Source organism: Cherax quadricarinatus, chromosome 88 (assembly GCF_038502225.1).
Source record: "Cherax quadricarinatus isolate ZL_2023a chromosome 88, ASM3850222v1, whole genome shotgun sequence".
Taxonomy (NCBI): Eukaryota; Metazoa; Arthropoda; class Malacostraca; order Decapoda; family Parastacidae; genus Cherax; species Cherax quadricarinatus.
Window position 1 is genome coordinate 7,360,146 of NC_091379.1, and position 23,061 is coordinate 7,383,206.

Here is a 23,061-nt window from a genome sequence, read left to right on the forward strand (position 1 = left end):
GGGACCAAGTAAACCAAGTCCTAACCGATATAAGCTGGGAAGATATACTAAGCAACACAGACCCCAACTTATGCCTAGAACAGATTAACTTGGTGGCACTCGATGTATGCACAAGACTTATTCCTCTAAGAAAAAGGAGGAGTAGATGTAAAATAGAAAGAGACAGGCTCTCTCTTTACAGGCGACGGAAAAGAATAACAGAGCGGCTAAAAGAGGTCAATCTATCTGAAATGCGTAGGGAGACACTGGTCAGAGAAATAGCAAACATCGAACTTAAGCTAAAGGAATCTTATAGGAGTCAGGAATCGCGGGAAGAACTAAAAGCCATAAATGAAATCGAAAGAAACCCAAAGTATTTCTTCTCCTATGCCAAATCAAAGTCGAGAACAACGTCCAGTATTGGGCCCTTACTTAAACAAGATGGGTCCTACACAGATGACAGCAAGGAAATGAGTGAGCTACTCAAGTACCAATATGACTCAGTTTTTAGCAAGCCACTAACCAGACTGAGAGTCGAAGATCAAAATGAATTTTTTATGAGAGAGCCACAGAATTTGGTTAACACAAGCCTATCTGATGTTATCCTGACGCCAAATGACTTCGAACAGGCGATAAATGACATGCCCATGCACTCTGCCCCAGGGCCAGACTCATGGAACTCCGTGTTCATCAAGAACTGCAAGAAGCCCATATCACGAGCCTTTACCATCCTATGGAGAGGGAGCATGGACACGGGGGTCGTCCCACAGTTACTAAAAACAACAGACATAGCCCCACTCCACAAAGGGGGCAGTAAAGCAACAGCAAAGAACCACAGACCGATAGCACTAACATCCCATATCATAAAAATCTTTGAAAGGGTCCTAAGAAGCAAGATCACCACCCATCTAGAAACCCATCAGTTACACAACCCAGGGCAACATGGGTTTAGAACAGGTCGCTCCTGTCTGTCTCAACTATTGGATCACTATGACAAGGTCCTAGATGCACTAGAAGACAAAAAGAATGCAGATGTAATATATACAGACCTTGCAAAAGCCTTCGACAAGTGTGACCATGGCGTAATAGCGCACAAAATGCGTGCTAAAGGAATAACAGGAAAAGTCGGTCAATGGATCTATAATTTCCTCACTAACAGAACACAGAGAGTAGTAGTCAACAGAGTAAAGTCCGAGGCAGGCACGGTGAAAAGCTCTGTTCCACAAGGCACAGTACTCGCTCCCATCTTGTTCCTCATCCTCATATCTGACATAGACAAGGATGTCAGCCACAGCACCGTGTCTTCCTTTGCAGATGACACCCGAATCTGCATGACAGTGTCTTCCATTGCAGACACTGCAAGGCTCCAGGCGGACATCAACCAAATCTTTCAGTGGGCTGCAGAAAACAACATGAAGTTCAACGATGAGAAATTTCAATTACTCAGATATGGTAAACACGAGGAAATTAAATCTTCATCAGAGTACAAAACAAATTCTGGCCACAAAATAGAGCGAAACACCAACGTCAAAGACCTGGGAGTAATCATGTCGGAGGATCTCACCTTCAAGGACCATAACATTGTATCGATCGCATCTGCTAGAAAAATGACAGGATGGATAATGAGAACCTTCAAAACGAGGGATGCCAAGCCCATGATGACACTCTTCAGGTCACTTATTCTATCTAGGCTGGAATATTGCTGCACACTAACAGCACCTTTCAAGGCAGGTGAAATTGCTGACCTAGAAAATGTACAGAGAACCTTCACGGCGCGCATAACGGAGATAAAACACCTCAATTACTGGGAGCGCTTGAGGTTCCTGAACCTGTATTCCCTGGAACGCAGGCGGGAGAGATACATGATTATATGCACCTGGAAAATCCTAGAGGGACTAGTACCGAACTTGCACACGAAAATCACTCACTACGAAAGCAAAAGACTTGACAGACGATACAACATCCCCCTAATGAAAAGCAGGGGTGTCACTAGCACGTTAAGAGACGATACAATAAGTGTCAGGGGCCCGAGACTGTTCAACTGCCTCCCAGTATACATAAGGGGGATTACCAACAGACCCCTGGCAGTCTTCAAGCTGGCACTGGACAAGCACCTAAAGTTGGTTCCTGATCAGCCGGGATGTGGCTCGTACGTTGGTTTGCGTGCAGCCAGCAGTAACAGCCTGGTTGATCAGGCTCTGATCCACCAGGAGGCCTGGTCACAGACCGGGCCGCGGAGGCGTTGACCCCCGGAACTCTCTCCAGGTAAACTCCAGATAACAAGGGGCTTTCTATAAAGTAATATGTCACTGATGTCAACTATTGTCTGTATACCTTGTACATGTACTTGTAGTAAATAAAGATATTATTATTACTATTATTATAGAAAGCCCCTTGTTATGATGAGCATTTCCCGCAAATTAGGTCAGTTTTGTCCCAGGATGCGACCCATACCAGTCCACTAACACCCAGGTACCCATTTTATACTGATGGGTGAACAGAGACAGTAGTTGTCTTATGGTAACACATCCCTAATGTTTTCCAGCCGTACTGGAGGAGATTCGAACTCCGGACCTCAGTGTGTGAGCTGAGTACGCTAGTGATCCAGCTACGGGACACCTAAGGCACAAAAGAAAGCCACTAGTATGGAAATTAGCCACTTTTTTTTTTGTTACCTGGAGGGGTGTTTCGGGGGTCAACACCCCCGCTGCCCGATTCATAATCAGACTGATCATGGTGTGATCAACCAGGCTGTCACTGCTGGCCGCACTCAACATAGGAACCACAATCCGACTGGTCGAATACTGACTTGAGGTGTCTGTCCAGCTCCCTCTTGAAGACAGCCATGGGTCTATTGGTAATCCCCCTAATGTATCCTGGGAGGCAGTTGAATAGTCTTGGGCCCCTGACACTTGTGTTATCTCTTAACGTACTCGTGGCACTCCTGCTTTTCATTGGGATGATGTTGCATCTGCAGAGTTTTTTGAGTCCGTAGGAGTGATTTCCGTGTGTAGATTTGGGACTAGTCCATCTTAGGGAATCACAGATTCTTGAGTTCGCGATTCCCTTTACAATGAGTTGTGAGCCGTAGCAAAGTTACTCTTGATATTGTTAATCCACTTCTTGAAGCTGAATTCGTCTGATACATCTGTTTAGTGGACATTGTGAATTATGGCGGAAAACACGAAGCCTAAAGAGGTCAAGCAGTGCCTGGGAAATAGGTAATTCAGGTTCAATATAAGGAAGGAGAGCATAGATCTAATTCCTTGTATTAAGATTATTATAATCAAGGGGAAGAGCTAAACCTGTAGGATTACATAGCGCCTGGGGCGGGGGGATGTGGAAGATATTCAGGTTTAATTCAGGGAACTGGATCACAGGTCCAATTCCCTAGATCAAGGTCCCTTCACCAGCATCAAGGAACCTACCTTGAGGGGGCAACTGGACTGGAAATCCTCAACATGAGAATCTTTCACAACTAGATAACATTAAATAACATTTTCAGTCTTCAAGACGATATACCAATCTGTAAGTTATACCTGTGAAGATATATATAGTTTAGTGGGTCCTGTAAATACCCAGATGCCCAGCTTTAAATACCCAGATGCCCAGCTCCTTCAATAAACGTGAAATTGACCTTTTTTAAGCACAATAAGAATCTACCAACTACAATCACACGTCTACCTACAAACTACATCTAATTACCTTAAATCTAATTATATTCTCGGGGAAGCACTAAACTCTGAAGTCATATAGCGTCTGGTGAATGGAGTGCAGTCAGGGGTTAATGGAAGGAAAAGGGACACAGAGACAGCAAGCCCTTGAAGTGATGTAGACATCAGGATACTTGACTCAGACAAACGACAAGCTGATAAATTAGACACATGTGAAACACTTATATCTTTGTGGAAACTCGCCACACAGTGGCTTCATCAGTCAATGCGAAGAATGGTGAAAATCAGGAGTTTGAGGTAATCAGTCCCTGATTACCTCAAATTCCTGATTTTCACCATTCTTTACATTGGACTGATGAAGCCAGCGTGGCGAAACATTTCCACAATAAAGACACCCAACTGCTTCACATGTGTCTAATTTACAGAGATAAAGAGAGTGAGAGGAGGTTGATGTGAGTGTCCATGTGTGAGGTTGGTGGAGGTGGCCGGGGTGGCGCTGCAGATGGCGCTGGTGTGTCACACAAAGCTGCCACATCACCATTCATTTTACTCTTTTCAAGACCTTTACCAGCATGCCTGTCAAACTTTACCTCCTGATTACGGAATCCTCGCCGACGTAGATTAAACATGATGCAAAAATTAAAAACAGTTCTATTGGCCATACACATGGAATTATCACAGTGAAAACTCATCTGTTTTTAGTTCAACTACATAACCAATCAACAAATAACAACATTTAACAACAGGATGAGAAACCTTTAAGAAATGGAAATATGTTAGGTTCTAAAGATATATTTTAATGAAGATAAAGGGATGGTTAATGGAAGAGGTTAGATGTGGTAATAAGGTGTGTTTGATGATAGTGTTAGTGTGGTAGTTGAACTGGTAGTGGTAGCGGCGTGGTCACGTGACTGGTGGTACCGTCAAGGCAGCACTAGTTAACAACATGGCCGCTCCTCAGCCACCACAGGTCTGCCGGGGGATTATTAAGCAGGTTAGCACGCTAATTCCGCAACGCCTGCGATTGTCATCAATGAAAAGGCGCCTTTTTGAGGGAGTGCTGTGGATATTTGTGGGAATGAGAGGCGGGTGGTGGGTGAAGGCGGGTGTGTGAGGTGTTGGTGTGGATGACCCGTGGTGCCATACATGGAGCCAGATGGACCCTATCAGCTCCTCTAAACACGTGTGTAATAGTGTAATATCCTCCCTCATATGCGTCCTACCAGTGACCTACACGCAACACACTGCTCTACCTGAGTGACCTTTAAACCATGCAAGGGAAGTCTGGTCTTTGTGGTGGAGGTGCGTGGGGCCACCTAGCCAAGTTTTTATTAAAACCTGTATAATTCTAAACCTGGAAATTATTTCATGTAACAATGTTGAATATAACTAAGGATAACGCAGTAGAATCACACGTAACTCTACCTCCATTAGCGTATGTGAGAGAATTATTCTCTCAACCCTCAACTTTAACACCAGTGTTAACATGTTAACAAAAGTCTTAATAAGCGTAATATAAATGATGGAATAATTGTAAGGTAGGTGAGTTACAAGTAAGAGTGTAGGGAGCTGTCTAATAATAGAAAATGCTTGATAACATACCCTCTGCTGCTGCTCCTTATGTAACGATTTTAATAATTTTCATGTTTTTTATACACAAGTTGATCTTTTTCTATGTGAGTTGCGTAGCTGTAATGTAAAGTTACACAGATAACCCGCATATAAAAGTGTGACTTTGTCAATGGTCCAAGTCGGACCGAAACGTCGTCGTGAGCTTCTCTCTTTTATGTGCGGGTTATTTGTGTATCGTTCCAGTCACGGTATTGTGCCTTTTTTTGTTATTAATGTAAAGGTAATTGTTGCTCTAAATGTAGGTTATCCATTATAAATGTTTATTTGTAATTACCGTTTTGTAAGACCCCCAATGGAAATAAAGAACTCCAGTGGAAATCAAGAACCCCTATGGAAATCAAAAGACCCCAATAGAAATGTGGATCCCACTGAAAATAAGTCAAAAACCCCAATAGAAATAAGTTACTTTGACGTTTTTTTGGTTTATCATTGGTAATTTACACTGATAAATTTACTTTTATGTACCTGTACCTAAAACTAATTGAGGCAACACCATGGCTCGGCCTCCACTTTTTCTTTATAGTAGTCATGGGTAAGTCATGTCCAGTCACTAATGCAGTTGCTGCTAAGAATAATAAAGCACTGCAGTTGGACTGCTAGCCCATGCTAGGCAGGTCCAACCCTTGCCTGACCACACCCACTCATTTATGAATGCTGGTCATCTTACCAATATTATAAAGTTGCTGATCAGCCAGAACATTATTTTTTGTACTGGCAAAAACTTCTTATATAAGAACATAAGAACATAAGAACGAAGGAACACTGCAGAAGGCCTACTGGCCCATGCGAGGCAGGTCCAAGTCCCTACCGGCTTAAGCCAATGCACCCAACCTAGTCAGGTCAGGTCACATTGACTCAAGGGAGGAACACGGCAACCGACCCGTTAGCACAAGCTATCAGGTCTAACTCACACCCACCCACATCTACTCATGTATTTATCCAACCTATTTTTAAAGCTACACAACGTTCTGGCCTCCACAACGGTACTTGGGAGTTTGTTCCACTCATCCACAACTCTATTACCAAACCAGTACTTTCCTATATCCCTCCTGAATCTGAATTTTTCCAACTTAAAACCATTGCTGCGAGTCCTGTCTAGGCTAGATATTATCAGCACACTATTTACATCCCCTTTATTTATTCCTGTCTTCCACTTATAAACCTCAATCATATCCCCCCTAATTCTACGTCTTTCCAGAGAGTGCAGTTTCAGGGCCCTTAGTCTATCCTCATAGGGAAGGTTTCTGATACATGGGATCATCTTTGTCATCCTCCTTTGTACATTTTCCAGAGAATTTATATCCATTCTGTAATACGGTGACCAAAACTGTGCAGCATAATCTAAATGAGGCCTAACCAAGGATGTATAGAGTTGAAGAACAACCTGAGGACTCCTATTATTTATGCTTCTTGATATGAAGCCAAGGATTCTATTAGCTTTATTGCGAACACTTATGCACTGTTGTCTTGGTTTCAGATTACTGCTAACCAGAACTCCTAAATCTTTTTCGCAATCCGTAATATTAAGATCTACATTATTTAGTTTATATGTGGCATGGTTATTGTCCTGTCCAACATTTAGAACTTTGCATTTGTCTATATTAAACTGCATCTGCCACTTCTCCGACCACTGCATCAGTCTATTCAAATCTTCCTGGAGTGCTCGAATGTCCTCGTCAGAATGAATTCGACGGCCTATTTTGGTGTCATCGGCAAACTTGCCGATGTCGCTCTTTATGCCCTCATCTATGTCGTTTATGTAGATTGTGAACAGCAGGGGGCCCAACACTGACCCCTGTGGAACACCGCTCGTGACGCTTCCCCACTCTGATTTCTCCCCATTTATGCAAACTCTCTGCTGCCTATTTGTCAACCATGCCTCTATCCAGGAAAAAAATTTCTCCTCCTATTCCATGTGCTTTAATTTTCCTCAATAGTCTCTGATGTGGGACCCTGTCAAAAGCCTTACTGAAGTCCATATACACAATATCATATTCGTTACCATGATCTACCTCCTCAAATACCTTAGTGAAAAAAGTTAATAAATTCGTAAGGCAGGAACGTCCCTTTGTAAAACCATGCTGAGATTCGTTGATTAATTTATGCTTTTCAAGGTGGCTACGAACTGCCTCGGCAATTATTGATTCCATAAATTTTCCCACTATGGAGGTTAGGCTTATTGGTCTATAGTTCGAAGCTAAGGACCTGTCACCTGTTTTGAAAATAGGTATCACATTTGCCATTTTCCACTTATCTGGCACCATGCCAGTTTGTAGTGATATGTTGAAAAGATTAGCCAAAGGTGTGCTAAGCTCCTCTTTACATTCCTTTAGAACCCTTGCATACAGTTCATCAGGGCCTGGGGATTTGTTAGGTTTTAATTTATCTATTTGCCTAAGGACCATGTCACTTGTGACCCTAATAGTGCACAGTTTATTATCGTCCTGTTCTACATAATTTATCATTACTGGAATATCACTGGTATCCTCCTGTGTAAAAACTGAGAGGAAGTATGTGTTAAAAATTCTACACATTTCCTTATCACTGTCAGTGAGCTGACCCGAGGAACTTTTGAGTGGGCCTATCTTGTCCCTGATCTTACTTCTGTATACCTGAAAGAATCCTTTTGGGTTAGTCTTCGATTCTCTTGCAACTTTAACCTCATAATCTCTTTTTGCTTTTCTAATTCCCTTTTTTATTTCTCTCTTTAACTGAATATATCGATTTCTTAATTGCCCCTCTCCTCTTTTGATTTGCCTATATATGCCTCTCTTTTGACCAATCAGATATTTTAATCTATTGTTCATCCATTTAGGATCATTTTTGTTTGATCTGATTTCCCTATTTGGAACATAATTTGACTGAGCAGCTAGAACTATGCCCTGGAAAGCATCATATCGGCAACCATCACCACCTACCTGACCCCTAGTCAGGTCATTCCAGTTCAGCCCACCTAAGTAATTTTTCAGTCCTATGAAATCAGCCAAGCGAAAGTCAGGGACGGAGACTTGATTGCCATTATTAGGGGAATTCCATGATATGTTAAAACTGAGTGATTTGTGATCACTCTCCCCAAGCTCATCATTAACCTCATTAACTATCTCTCTGACTCATTTGTGTCTTCAACTTCCAATTGTGGCCTCTTGTTTCTGTGTCCCCTCCCTGGAACATCCTGTCCTTGTCCACCTTGTCTATTCCACGCAGTATTGTGTGTGTGTGTGTGTGTGTGTGTTAGGTGGTCATAGAGTTTTGTGAATATCTTGGTTACAGTGATTTTAGTGGATTTGAGATGGGTGATGAGATGCATTTGTGGATGTGAAATGTGATTTTTGTGTGTGTTCAGAAGAGGTGTGTTGGGAGATGGGTGAGTGGATGTGAAGAAATGCGGGTGAGATGGAGAGGGGTATGGGGAGGGTTGTATTAGAAATTTAATGAAATATGGGGGGGATTTTACTGAAAATAAAGGTAATGTGTGAATATTTTAAAAAGAAATTATAGAATTGAAAAGTTATTATATACTGGAAAAGAATGGAGGGTATTGAAACATGTCGCAATAGTTGGGTAGTGAGATTAGTTGATGTGAGTATAATATTAAGATAACATTGTTTGGAATTTTAACCCAGAGGGTTAGGCACCCAGGATAACCCATTAAAATCAGTGCATCATTGGAGACTTGTCTTATTTACTTTGGGAATGCTATTGACAAGTTGGCTAACATGCAGATATTTATCTACTGCTTGGTGAGCAGGGGCAGGAGGTTTAAGGAAACATGCCTAATGTTTCACCAGTGATCAATCCCCAGTCTCAGTGAGAGCCAAATCTTCTGCCTTGACTCTGTCATTGATATCAAAGTTCCATAACTTTGCTGGATATTTTGCTGATCACATACAGCAGTGCTTATCCTTAGGGCATCTGACAAATGTCACCGATATTCCACGTCAGTTATCAGTGAGTTATCTAGGTGGCAGGTTCAGTAAAGTGTTTAACCCTTAAACTGTCCAAACGTAGATATACGTTTTTTCAACATTTGAAAGTATGTAAAAAAGTAGATTTTTTTTTACATTTGAAAACGTGTAAAAAAAAAAAACTTTGATTTTTTTTATTGAAAATATATAAAAAAAACTTAGATCTACTTTTGGAGCACTACGCATATGAACATAGATCTGCTTGGACAGTTTAAGGGTTAAATGTAACCATGCCAATGAGAGGCTCTTGATCCAGCTTATATTTGTCTCATTGGCAATGGCCATGCCTTGATCCAGGATAGCACTCTAATCCTATGTGCAGACAAGCACCAGATGACCCAAGTCTATGGTCAGGCTCTTAGAGTAGAAAAACTCTTGGAACTCATCAAAGGTGTATCAAAGTACGTAGCTACCTTGAACAAACTCCTGTATGGAACAGTTATTAAAAATACTGAAACAAAAAACTGGAAATTCATCAGGTAAGAATACCTCTTGTAAAATTGCTTGAGATTTATTGATCAAATTCTTCCAATGTGACATTAATTCCATCAGCTTTCTGCACAGTTCAGGCTCACTGATCTGTAATTAACTACTAAGGATCTATATCCTGTTTGCTATGGGTCCCTCAAGAGGTGCGGTGATGTCAATGAGGGGCTCTTGATCCAAAGAATTGGAGCTACTCCCCTTTTCCATTTAATAATTCTTGCATGATCCCTGCAAGTTTAGAACTGTCCCTATGAATGTGATATTAAAACAGTTAACCAGTACAAGTAGCACCTGGTTGATCAGATGAACACCAGACAAGTCTGACCCAGGGCTGGGCTTGGGGAGTCGTAAAACTTTAAAATCATCGAAGGTACACGCTATATCAAAAGTAAAGGTTTACCTAGAGAGGGTTTCGGGGGTCAACGCCCCCGCAGCCCGGTCTGAGACCAGGCCTCATGGTGGGTCAGGGCCTGATCAACCAGGTTGTTACTGCTGGCCGCATGCAAGCTGATGTACAAACCACAGCCTGGCTGGTCAGGTACTGACTTTAGGTGCATGTCCAGTGCCTTCTTGAAGACAGCCAAGGGTCTATTGGTAATCCTCCTTAACGTATGCTGGGAGGCAATTGAAGTCTTGGGCCCCGGACACTTACAGTATATTCCACATCCAACCCAGTAGCCATTTGCAGTGATTTCTTGGAGAGACTAGATAATGGTCTACTAGGTTTCTCAGCAATCCCTTAAAACCCTTGAAAATACTTTATCAGGCCCTGGTGACTTGTTTGGTTTTAATGTATCTTTGAGGACCATGTCATTAGTGATTATGATCTTTCATAGATCACCTTCATCCTGTCTTGCATAATTATTGATTTAATGGGATTTCATTTGTAATGTCCTGCACAGATACAAAGAAATAAATGTTAAAAGTGATACACATTTCTTTGTGAATACAGTGGACCCCCAGTTTGCGTTATTAATCTGTTCCTGAGAACTCATCGTAAACCAAAATTATCGAAAAGCGAATCAATTTTCCCCATAAGAAATAATGGAAATCAAATTAATCCGTGCAAGACACCCAAAAGTATGAAAAAAAAAATTTTTACCACATGAAATATTAAGTTTAATGCACAAACTGAAGAAGACATGCACAGTTGGTAGTACTCTACTAACAATAGAATACATGACACTTACCTTTAATGAAGATCTGGTGATGATTGATGGGATGGGAGGAGGGGAGAGTGTCGAAGTTGTTAATGTTTAGAAGGGGAATCCCCTTCCATTAGGGCTTGAGGTAGCAAGTCCTTTTCTGGAGTTACTTCCCTTCTTTTAATGCCACTAGGACCAGCTTGAGAGTCGCTGGACGTCTGTCGCACAACATATCTGTTCATAGAGGCCTGTACCACCCGTTCCTTTATGACTTTCCTAAAGTGGTTCACAACATTGTCAGTGTACAGGTTGCCAACACGGCTTGCAATAGCTGTGTGAGGGTGATTTTCATCAAAAAAGGTTTGCACTTCAAGCCACTTTGCACACATTTCTTTAATCTTTGAAGTAGGCAACTTCTTCAATTTCTCTATCCCCTCCTCCGAAGCAGTTTCCTCAGGTCTGGCCTCTTGCTGTTAAGATGATCTAGCAGCTCATCAGTGGTTCGTTCGTCATTGTCCTCCTCCACCAACTCTTCCACATCCTCCCCACTAACCTCCAATCCCAAGGACTTCCCCAATGCCACATTGGATTCCTCAACTGGCATAGGATTTCCAGGGTTAGCCTCAAACCCTTCAAAATCCCTTTTGTCTACACATTCTGGCCACAGTTTTTTCCAAGCAGAGTTCAAGGTCCTCTTAGTCACTCCCTCCCAAGCCTTACCTATAAGGTTTACATAATTGAGGATATTAAAGTGATCTCTCCAAAACTCTAAGAGTCAATAGTGTGTCTGTGGTCACTTCAAAGCACCTTTCAAACATAGCTTTTGTGTACAGTTTCTTGAAGTTGGAAATGACCTGCTGGTCCATCGGCTGCAGGAGAGGAGTGGTATTAGGAGGCAAAAAAAGAACCTTAATGAAGCTCATGTCCCAAGAAAGTTGCTCTGCCAAGTCTGTAGGATGACCAGGAGCATTGTCTAATATCAGGAGGCACTTAAGGTCTAATTTCTTTTCAGTTAGGCAATTTTTCACATTGGGGCAAATGCATGGTGTAACCAGTCATAGAAAGTCCCTAGTGACCCATGCTTTACTGTTTGCCCTCCACAGCACACACAAATTAGCCTTGAGGACATTCTTTTGCCTGAACACTCTGGGAGTTTGAGTGATACACCAATAAAGGCTTCACTTTGCAATCACCACTAGCATTGGCACACACTATGTATGCCACTACGATTCTTAAATCTTTCAAACCAACCTTTGCTGGCCTTAAATTCACTCACGTCACCACTAGTTGCTGGCATTTTTTCAATTAAATCCTCATGCTACTTCCTAGCCTTTTCACAAATGATCGCTTGAGAGATGCTATCTTCTGCTATCTGTTTTTCATTTATCCACACCAATAACAGTCTCTCAACATCATCTAACACTTGAGGTCGCTGTTTCGTAATCAAGTTGCACCTTTTGCAACAACAGCTTCCTTGATTGTCGTTTTCCTGGTCACTATAGTGGAGATGGTTGATTGGAGTTTGGTATACAACCTGGCCAGCTCCAGCACATGCACTCCACTTTCGTACTTTGCAATTATCTCTCTTCATTTCAATAGTCATTAGCACCCTTTCTCTCGAAGGGTTGGCACTAGAAGCTTTCTTGGGGCCCATGGTGACTTACTTTGCAGAAACAAGCACCAAAAACACTGTGATAATATGGAATGTACCGAATGTATCCTTAGATGCGAACACACTGGCTGGCGTGTAAACACTGGCACACACGGGGCAGTTCAGGACACGCATGGACACGTCTCGGATGAATCGCGTATACCGGGTTTTTAACGGGAACCGAGGCAAAATTTTTGTGTTAGAATGTATCGCATACCGGATTTATCGGATACCGATGGCATCGCGAACCGGGGGTCCACTGTATAATGCATATTTACTACATTTTTTATTGCAAAAATTGACTTGCTTGGCAGGTTTTATCTGGCGATGCTGTCATTGTTCGTGGGCAGCCCAAAGGGGGGCCTCCCCCGGAGAGACAAATCAACTTTTCCAATGTTGTTGCTCCACGTACAGCTCGACGAGCGACATCAAAGTGAGTATAGTGTGTGGTAGAGGTCTTTGAGGTTTGTCTCATGACCTCCATATCCTTCCTTGTCTTGGAGTAAAAAATTAAATGAGGATTGTGTCTCTCATTAATAGTAGTACATAAGCTAGGATTTTCAGTGTCATAGATATACTTATCTGCATAATAGAAAAGTTGTAATTCAGCTTGGCAGTATAGTAGGTGCATATAAATCACAGTACTCTAAATAGTATGAAAGTTGATGTGCACTGATATATTATAGGATGCTTAATCATACAGAAGTCTAAAATACTGTATACCCTTCTTAATTGACTGGTCAAGATTAATGTAATTGAGGATGTGCTTAAGGTCGTGTAGCAGGTTACTAATTAGGTCCTCTGGTGCCTAAAGTGACTGATTGATCAACAGTATTTGTATATAGCTTGGGGTATTTCATAAATTTTGTTCATTTATCTGAATTTTACTTCATATTTTTCATGCAAATACTGGAATTTGTATTTTTTCCTACAGTGCTCCCGAGACTACTGACGATCCTTATGGCTGGGAGAGCAGAGAATTTTTGCGCAAGAAGGTGATTGGCAAGGAAGTTCTTTTTACAGTTGAAACAAAGACTTCTACTGGAAGAGAATATGGTTCTATTTACCTTGGCAAAGGTTGGTGTCTTATATCATGGATGATATGTGATCTTTAATTATATTCACAGTACCTAGATACAGTATTTTGATTAATAAATTTTATTTTTTTCTGAGCGTCATTCTTTTCCTTGCTTTAATATTTTTCTTAATTGCCTTATATTTTCCTTCTTACCACATAGGACATTGTCAGATGTTCTGAAAACTGAGTTTCAAGTATACTGCATATGTATTTTATCAAACATCATGATGTTCAGCAGCTGTTTACAAGACTACATAGTCTTTAATATGAGATTAATCCAGCACAGTGTGCTGGAGTTAACTAGAATAAGTATTTTAAATGCTAGGTATGGCTGGATTGATAGATTTGAGGCATATTGTTCACACTTAAATTAAGTGACAGGTTGTGACTGCTGAAGACAGTGCAGATGATTTTAACAATGTTCTATATCTGTACATAATTAAAGGTAGTGCCCTGAGAATTTCAGTGTTTAGAGTAAATAAAAAAGTTTAGATAAAGGTATGTGTCCAGAGTAGTGCTTTTGCAGAGGGGACTGAGCTGAGACAGACTGAACCAAATGACTTAATCTAAAGGAATTTAAAATGAGAGGTGATATAAAATATTTGTGGCAATGATGAGAACAGTCTTTACAGTAGAAGTATTTAGAATCGGGGACACATGTAAACACCATCCCCAAACCATCTGTAGAGATATGAGATGCATGGTAAGAGCAGTAACGAAATGTGTAGAAGTAGAATAAGTTAAGCAAAACATGTAGCAGACTCAGACACGAGTCTAAATTGATAAAGCTAAGGAAATGAGTTGCAAAGATGACTAAAATTGTCCTTGTTAATTGACGAGTCTTAACTACATTAAAGATAAAAGAATAAAAAAAAAATTTAGTACAGTGGTACCTCATGTTATGAACTTAATTTGTTCCAGAAGGCTGTTAGTGCCAATATATAACGAGTTTGTCCCCATAAAGAATAATGTAAATTAGATTAGTCTGTTTCAGACCCCCAAAAATGCATTTACAAAAGCACTTACAAAAATACGTACACTTACATAATTGTTCGAGTTAGCTGTTCAAAACACGAGGTACCACTGTACTTGTACAATCAGTGGGGAGAACAAAGCATACAGAAAGATGCCAGGAACAATGCTACAACTGTGGAAAACATTAAAATGTGTGGTATACTGAAGTGGAGACATGTACTAGCATGGCTCTTATAATCATGAATTTGTAATAAAGTAGTGTTTCAGTTTTTTAATTATGAAGAATCTCTTTAATTGTAACTTTTGCATATAGACATTGCCACTGGAGAAAACTTGACTGAAGTAATGGTTGCGGAAGGTCTTGTGGCAGTAAGACGAGAAAATATCAGAGAGAGTAATCTGATTGATCTTGAAGAGACTGCCAGAAGCCAGGGCAAGGTGAGTTGGTCAAAATTTATGCCTGACAGGCTAGGGTGTTCAGGAGAGGGGTGGGATTAAATTATGGGGAATCAAATACAAAATGGGAATTGACACAGTTGCTTTTTGCTGATGATACTGTACTTGTGGGAGATTCTAAAGAAAAATTGCAAAGGTTAGTGGATGAGTTTGGGAGTGTGTATAAAGGTAGAAAGTTGAAAGTGAACATAGAAAAGAGTAAGGTGATGAGGGTATCAAATGATTTAGATAAAGAAAAATTGGATATCAAATTGGGGAGGTGGAGTATGGAAGAAATGAATGTTTTCAGATACTTGGAAGTTGACGTGTCGGCGGATGGATTTATGAAGGATGAGGTTAATCATAGAATTGATGAAGGAAAAAAGGAGAGTGGTGTGTTGAGGTATATGTGGAGACAAAAAACGTTATCTATGGTGGCAAAGAAGGGAATGTATGTAAGTATAGTAGTACCATCACTCTTATATGGGTGTGATGCTTGGGTTGTGAATGCAGCAGCGAGGAGGTGGTTGGAGGCAGTGGAGATGTCCTGTCTAAGGGCAGTGTGTGGTGTAAATATTATGCAGAAAATTCGGAGTGTGGAAATTAGGAGAAGGTGTGGAGTTAATAAAAGTATTAGTCAGAGGGCAGAAGAGGGGTTGTTGAGGTGGTTTGGTCATTTAGAGAGAATGGATCAAAGTAGAATGACGTGGAGAGCATTTAAATCTGTAGGGGAAGGAAGGCGGGGTAGGGGTCATCCTTGAAAAGGTTGGAAGGAAGGGGTAAGGGAGGTTTTGTGGGCAAGGGGCTTGGACTTCCAGCAGGCGTGCATGAGCATGTTCGATAGGAGTGAGTGGAGTCGAATGGTATTTGGGACCTGACAATCTGTTGGAGTGTGAGCAGGGTAGTATTTAGTGAAGGGATTCAGGGAAACTGGTTTTTATATAGCTGGACTTGAGTCCTGGAAATGGGAAGTACAATGCCTGCACTCTAAAGGAGGGGTTTCGGGATATTAGCAGTTTGGAGGGATATGTTGTGTATCATTATACGTATATGCTTCTAAACTGTTGTTCTGAGCACCTCTGCAAAAACAGTGATTGTGTGAGTGAGGTGAAAGTGTTGAATGATGATGAAAGTATTTTCTTTTTGGGTCACCGTGCCTCAGTGGGAGATGGCTGACGTGTTAAAAAAAAAAAAAAAAGGCACAAAGGTTTGATGATGTTAAGGTATATAGACTTCAGTTTTTTAGTGACCCAACTTTCACGCTGATTTGGTTATTTGGGGATAGGCATTCAGAAAATTAACCTTTTGAGTTTGTGTAATGGACACTTATAATATGTTAAGGGCACCCTACATTGGACTCGAAAACTGCAGTAGACATGAATGCTTTTAGTATTTCCATTGCTGTTTTTCTGTACATGTGGGATACCCTTCAGTTTTGTGCATAAATCTATAGCTGAATCTTATGAAGTACTTCAAAGTAGAGTTTTAAAATGAGTTTATATATAAATTTAGGTACATAAAATAAATTTTGTGTATGAATCTAATGAAAATAGGAGAAACGTTGTAGCACATTTTGAGTGTTCATTCATGGTATAAGACTGATGTGGAGACTATTCTGTTTTTCCAAGCTTCCCCCTCCCCCCCCCCCTTTTTTTTTTGTAGGTTAAAATAATTTTTTTGCCTATTTTTCTAAACTATTTTCTTTTGATGAGTTTTGGATTTTTTTTTATACCAAACAGCTGCTTATGAGGTATGAAAAGTTAAGATAATCATTTTCAATGCAAAATTATTTTTTTTAATACTGGCCATCTCTCATTGAGGTAGGGTGACCTAAAAAAGAAACTTCCACCATCATTCTTGTATCATTTCTATATTAAAATTGACTGGGGACTATATTTTTTCTATCTTTTGTTCTATGTACATTCATGTATATTATGCAAGTACTGATGGTGACATGTTCTATGTGACTAGCAGGCATATGTTGATTTTTGTTATCTGGCAGACCATTGTAGTTAGAATGGGAAATCTGGGTTGGAGGTGTTTTTTTTTTTTTGTAGTTATTTGAAATTTTGTGAACATTTGGATTTAGGTATGCAATAACATAATGAAAATTTGAGTTTGTCAAAGTGTTTATTTGAAGTTTTAATGAAAATGGAAGTCTTTTGTTAACTAGCTGTATTAATACATGACTTCTTACTCACTCAGGGAAAGTGGGCAAGTGATGATGCGAAGCATGTTCGCAGTGTCAAATGGACATGTGAAAATATGCGCTCTTTCGTGGACAAGGCTAAGGGAAAACCCATTGAAGCTGTAATTGAGCATGTCCGTGATGGTTCTACAGTTCGTTGTTTCCTCCTCCCAGATTTTCATTATATTACTCTCATGATTTCTGGGATTAGGGTAAGTTACATAAAGTTGATGTTAAATGAAATTTATTGAATTGCATATGGGATGCTACAAGATGGGATTGAAGGATAAATTCTGGGTATTAATTTTTTAAATACAGTACACTTGAATAATTGGATATCACATTGGAGGGAGTATGGAAGAAGTGAATGTGTTCAGGTATATGGGAGTAGATTTGTCAGCAGATGAGTTTATTAAGAACAAAGTTGACCATAGAATTGATAAAAATGTGAGTGGTGCATTGAGGTACACTGGACCCCCGCCTTACGATGTTAATCCGTTCCTGAGAGCTCATCGTGAGCCGAAATTATCGTAAGGCGAATTAATTTTCCCCCTAAGAAATAATGGAAATCAAATTAATCCGTGCAAGACACCCAAAAGTCTGAAAAAAAAGAAATTTTTACCACATGAAATATTAATTTTAATAATACATTCAAACTTAAGAGGACATGCACAATTAATACTCTACTAAGAATAGAATACATGACACTTACCTTTATTGAAGACCTGGTGATGATTGATGGGATGGGAGGAGGGGAGATTGTGGAAATTATTGTTTAGAAGGGGAATCCCCTTCCATTAGGACTTGAGGTATCAAGTCCTTTTCTGGGGTTATTTCCCTTCTTCTTGTAATGCCACTAGGACCAGCTTGAGTCACTGGACCTCTGTCGCATAACAAATCTGTCCATAGAGCTCTGTACCTCCTGTTCCTTTAAGATTTGCCTAAAATGAGCCACAACATTGTCATTGTAATAGTCACCAGCATGGCTTGCAATAGCTGTGTTAGGGTGCTTTTCATATATAAGGGTTTGCAGTTCAACCCACTTAGCACACATTTCCTTAATCTTTGAAGTAGGCACAATGGATTCCACAACTGGCATAGGCTTCTCAGGGTTAGCCCCAAACCCTTCAAAATCTTTCTTAATTTCCATACTAATTTTCACCCTTTTTACCACAGGGTTGGCACTAGAAGCTTTCTTGGGGCCCGTGGTGACTTATTTTGCAGTTACAAGCACAAAAAACGCTGGGATAAGGTGAAATGTACCGAATGTATGCGTGGATGCGACTGCACTGGCTGGCTTGTAAACACTGGCGCTGAGGCCACACATGGGATGCGTCCTGGACGAATCGCGTGAGGCAAGTTTTTTAGCGCGAGGCGAGGCAAAATTTTTGCGTTAAAATGTATCATATGGCGGGATTTAATGTAACGCAATGCCATCGTAAGGCAAGGGTCCACTGTACTTTTTTTACACGTTGGCCATTTCCCACCTAGGCAGGGTGACCCAAAAAGAAAGAAAAAACTTTCATTCAATACTTTTACCATCACTCACACAAAATCACTGTCTTTGCAGAGGCACTCAGATACAACAGTTTATGTCCCTCCAAACTGCCAATATCCCGAACCCCTTCTTTAAAATGCAGGCATTATACTTCCCATTTCCAGGACTCAAGTCTGGCTAACCAGTTTCCTTGAATCCCATCACAAAATACTACCCTGCTCACTCTCCAACAGCTCATCAGGTCCCAAAAACCATTCGTCTCTGTTCACTCCTATCTAACACGCTTGCGCACGCTTGCTGGAAGTCCAAGCCCCTCGCCCACAAAACCTCCTTTACTCCCCTCCCTCCAACCTTTTCGGGGACAACCACTACCCCGCCTTCCTTCCCCAACAGATTTATACTCTCTCCAAGTCTCTACTTTGTTCCATTCTCTCTAAATGACAAAACCACCTCAATAACCCCTCTTCAGCCCTCAGACTAATACTTTTAGTAACTCCACACCTCCTAATTTCCACACTACAAATTCTCTGCATAATATTTACACCACACATTGTCCTTAGACACAAAATCTCCTCCTCCAGCTGCCTCCTTGCTGCAGCATTTACAACCCATGCTTCACACCCATATAAGAGTGTTGGTACCACTATACTCTCGTACATTCCCATCTTTGCCTCCATGGATAATGTTCTTTGTCTTTACAAATACCTTATCGCACAACTCGCCTTTTTTCCTTCATCAATTCTGTGGTTAACCTCGTCCTTCATAAACCCATCCACTGACAAATCAATTCCAAAATATCTGAAAAACTTCACTTTTTCCATATTCCCTCCCTCCAATGTGATACCCTATTTTTCTTTATCCAAATCGTTTGATACCCTCGTCACCTTACTCTTATCTATGTTGACTCCAGCATCTCCACATGCTTTTACAGATGCAGGTTCCATAATTGTGCTGCATACTCCAACATAGGCCTAGCATACGTTGTATAAAGGGCCAGTAATGACTGTCTAGATTACCGAAGCCTACTCTTAGATTTGCTGAAAGTTTTTTTTTTTTTTTCCTCGTTTTTTTTCAGTGCCCAATGAATAAACTAGATTCTGAGGGCAAGCTTGACAAGTCAAGTAGTGAACCATTTGCTGATGAAGCCCGCTACTTCACAGAATCTAGACTGCTACAAAGAGATGTAGAGATCATTCTGGAAACTTTCAACAACAATAACTTTGTTGGCTCGATCATCCATCCGGTGAGCATTATATGTTAATACGTTGGAATGCTTGTGTGCATTGACATGGTAAAATATACTGTTTTTTTTACTCTTCGATATTTAGTTTAGCTAAGAACAATATATTATGGCATATTGCAGCATACTAAAGTAGTTGCAGAATTCTCATATACATAAAAAAATTGTATGTCTAATACAGTATGGAGAGAGTAATTTATAGAAAATCTTATTTGGTTGTTTTTTAAAGGTTTACAGCTAAATGATGACTTGATATACCAGAACTTTTTCTTTGCCATACTTTTTTTTTTTCTTGAAGTAAAGCCTAGTGTTGAATGAGGCATGCACATAATAACTTGATGGAATTGTGTGCAAGTTTTTCAGAAAGTCGTACATGTATATTTTACTCAGTGTAGTTGTAGATATTTTATCCTACTTGATCACTAGCACTAGTGACCTGTGGCACTCAAAGCATTGTAAGCTTATCACTCATTCAGATTTGGATATTAATGTTATCTGTTATCAAGGATTATCATCAGTTCTTCAGATCTTGTTATATAATCAATTGTGATTAAGCCTCATGTTTTTCAGACATTGCAATCAAGAAATTATTACAGCTTGTTTTGAAATGTAATATTATATTAATTTCTTATCTTTCAGAATGGAAACATTGCTGAAGCATTGTTACGCGAAGGCTTTGCCAGATGTGTTGATTGGTCCATAGCAACAGTAACAGGAGGACCAGAAAAATTGAGGGCTGCAGAAAAACAAGCCAAAGAAAAGCAGCTTCGGCTGTGGGCAGATTACAAGCCCTCGAGTCTAACAGTAAGGCACTCGCCATTTGTTGACTTAGTTGTATATTCTTGGTAGAGTATGTATAAAGTAACCCAGTGGGGAAAACAAGTTAGCATAAAATTTGACCATACTGTGGGGATAGCTTCTAAGGTCACATCTTGTATACAAGATGTGACCACTATCAACACCATAAAAGTTTGTCAGATTCCACTTGTTTTAGTCTGATTTATAAAAATACACTTTCAATGTGTAACTATTTTTTGTTTTCTTGGAAGTGGGAAGTACAGTGCCTGCACTTTAAAGGAGGGGTTTGGGATAATTGGGTGTTTGGAATGACATCTAAAGTGTCGTATCTGGGCACCTCTGCAAAGACAGTGATTATGTAAATGATGGTGAAAGTGTTTCCAGCATGTGGAAAAGAAAAAGAAATTGGCTTTGTCCTGCTAAATAAAAATGCAAGTCCTTAATTCACTGATCTTATCAGTTTATGAATTTTTTAATGCAGATTGCTGACAAGGACAAGGAATTCACTGGCAAAGTGGTAGAAGTTGTTAATGGTGATGCTTTAGTAGTAAAACGGCAAGATGGCACAACTAAAAAAATATTCTTGTCCAGTGTAAGGCCTCCAAGGTAAGTAGAGATTTTGCAACATTCTGTGCATTCTGTACTTGATAAAATATAACAAAACTGGACAAGTTTGTGAAAATGGGTATTGCAACATATTTCTAAAAGTTGACTCGATATAAATACAGTACCATGCATATAAAATGCCATTTTGAAATTGTGTTAAGTGAATAATATATTTATAAACTAGGCTGTATAGAAAAGAATAAGGCACAATACTGTGACTGGACCAGTACACAAATAACCCACACATAAGAGGCTGAAACTTACGACATTTCAGCCCAACTTGGACTGTTAACTAGCCACAGTGTGTAACCAGCTAATGGTCCAAATTGGACAAAAGTGTCATAAGATTGTCTCCTGTGTGCAGGTTATTTGTGTATAGGCTGTATAGATTTTCTGTATGTATTTATGTATTATATTTTTGTTTCACTATTTAGACTTCCGGATTCAGATACTCCTAGACCACCAGGCAAGAACTTCCGTCCCCTCTACGACATTCCTTGGTTGTTTGAGGCACGAGAGTTCTTGCGTAAAAAGCTCATTGGACAGAAGGTTCATTGCACGGTTGATTATATCCAGCCGGCTCAGAATAACTTCCCTGAAAAAACCTGCTGTACTGTCAAAATTGGAGATGTGTAAGTTTGGCACATTGTAGACAAGTATGGAATTTTCTGTATTTTTCTTGCCTTGGTTGATAGGCTTCATTGACTTGAAATGCAAGTGATGCCTTGTTACTATTTAAAATTTTCAAAAATTTGAACATGTCGGAATACAAACTGGATTTTTTTTACAAAACGACAAAAAAAAAAAAAAATTTTAGTCTTTCTTTTGTTACTTACCAAGGATTAGCATGAATATTATCATTATTTTTATGCTCTAGATTCACTAACCATTAGGAGCGGCATAAGAGGTGAAGTTTTTTATTGTCAAATTCAGCCTTCATTTATTTATCATTGCTTATGATTATAAGTTTACCATATATCCTGATTAGTGTTCATATTTAATTCTTCACTTTTTTCTGTAAGTATTTATACCTCTCATCACAATCCTCTCTGCACTTAATGATCTAAATTCTGCCTTGTTCTGTTGGTGGGTCTACTGGAGTTTCTAGAGAGGAAAGGGAGGTACTGTCTTAGTGTAGGTTAGGTTCTGTGACAGTTTCCAGGAGCCAGATGAAGAATGAGGGACCTTGTCAACTTCCTTGGTATGCCATTGTGCCATTGTCTTGAAAGATACTCCTCATGGCACTGTACTTGAGGGCATGGTCAGTCATGTTCACTGGCCCTTCTTAGGTTCTTATCGAGCCAGGTCATCAGTCTGTAACCAAGGCATAAGTACCTGGTTACTGGTGCAATTGCTTTCCTTTGACAGCTATCCAGCTGCATCTTCCTCCATCCATGGATGTCTTCTCCCACAGGTACTCTCAACAGCCCTCTGCTAGATTACCAAGACGTCCTTCCTACTAAACACCTGGGTTACCCCCCACATTTTCGTCGGAACTTTGCCACCAGTGGTGAGGTGACAGTGAGGAGTGAAAATGTTGAAGTAAGATAAGCTTACCCTTCTGTCTCTACCACATCCTCACTCAGGTGCCATACATTTGCTGCTGTTGCCCTTCCCCTGCAATGAACTTCAGGGTGCTACTGGGGTTGTGAGCGACTTCATCCTCTACACTTGGTGAAAAATCACACTTGTGATTCTTTCTCAGGTTGAA

General features: G+C 40.2%; 1 protein-coding gene across 1 annotated transcript in view; it reads left to right on the top strand.

Annotated features, from left to right (window-relative positions):
• The first annotated feature begins 4,527 nt into the window (after nt 1-4,527).
• Nucleotides 4,528-23,061, top strand: part of LOC128698501 (staphylococcal nuclease domain-containing protein 1) — a 36,011-nt gene continuing 17,477 nt past the window's right edge. Inside the window, exons 1-9 of the mRNA XM_053790744.2 lie at nt 4,528-4,647; nt 12,847-12,965; nt 13,467-13,609; nt 14,899-15,023; nt 17,226-17,420; nt 19,782-19,949; nt 20,586-20,750; nt 21,226-21,350; nt 21,785-21,982. Coding sequence (XP_053646719.1) covers nt 4,600-4,647; nt 12,847-12,965; nt 13,467-13,609; nt 14,899-15,023; nt 17,226-17,420; nt 19,782-19,949; nt 20,586-20,750; nt 21,226-21,350; nt 21,785-21,982 — 1,286 coding nt within the window. The 5' untranslated portion in view covers nt 4,528-4,599. The remainder of the gene's footprint in view (nt 4,648-12,846; nt 12,966-13,466; nt 13,610-14,898; nt 15,024-17,225; nt 17,421-19,781; nt 19,950-20,585; nt 20,751-21,225; nt 21,351-21,784; nt 21,983-23,061) is intronic.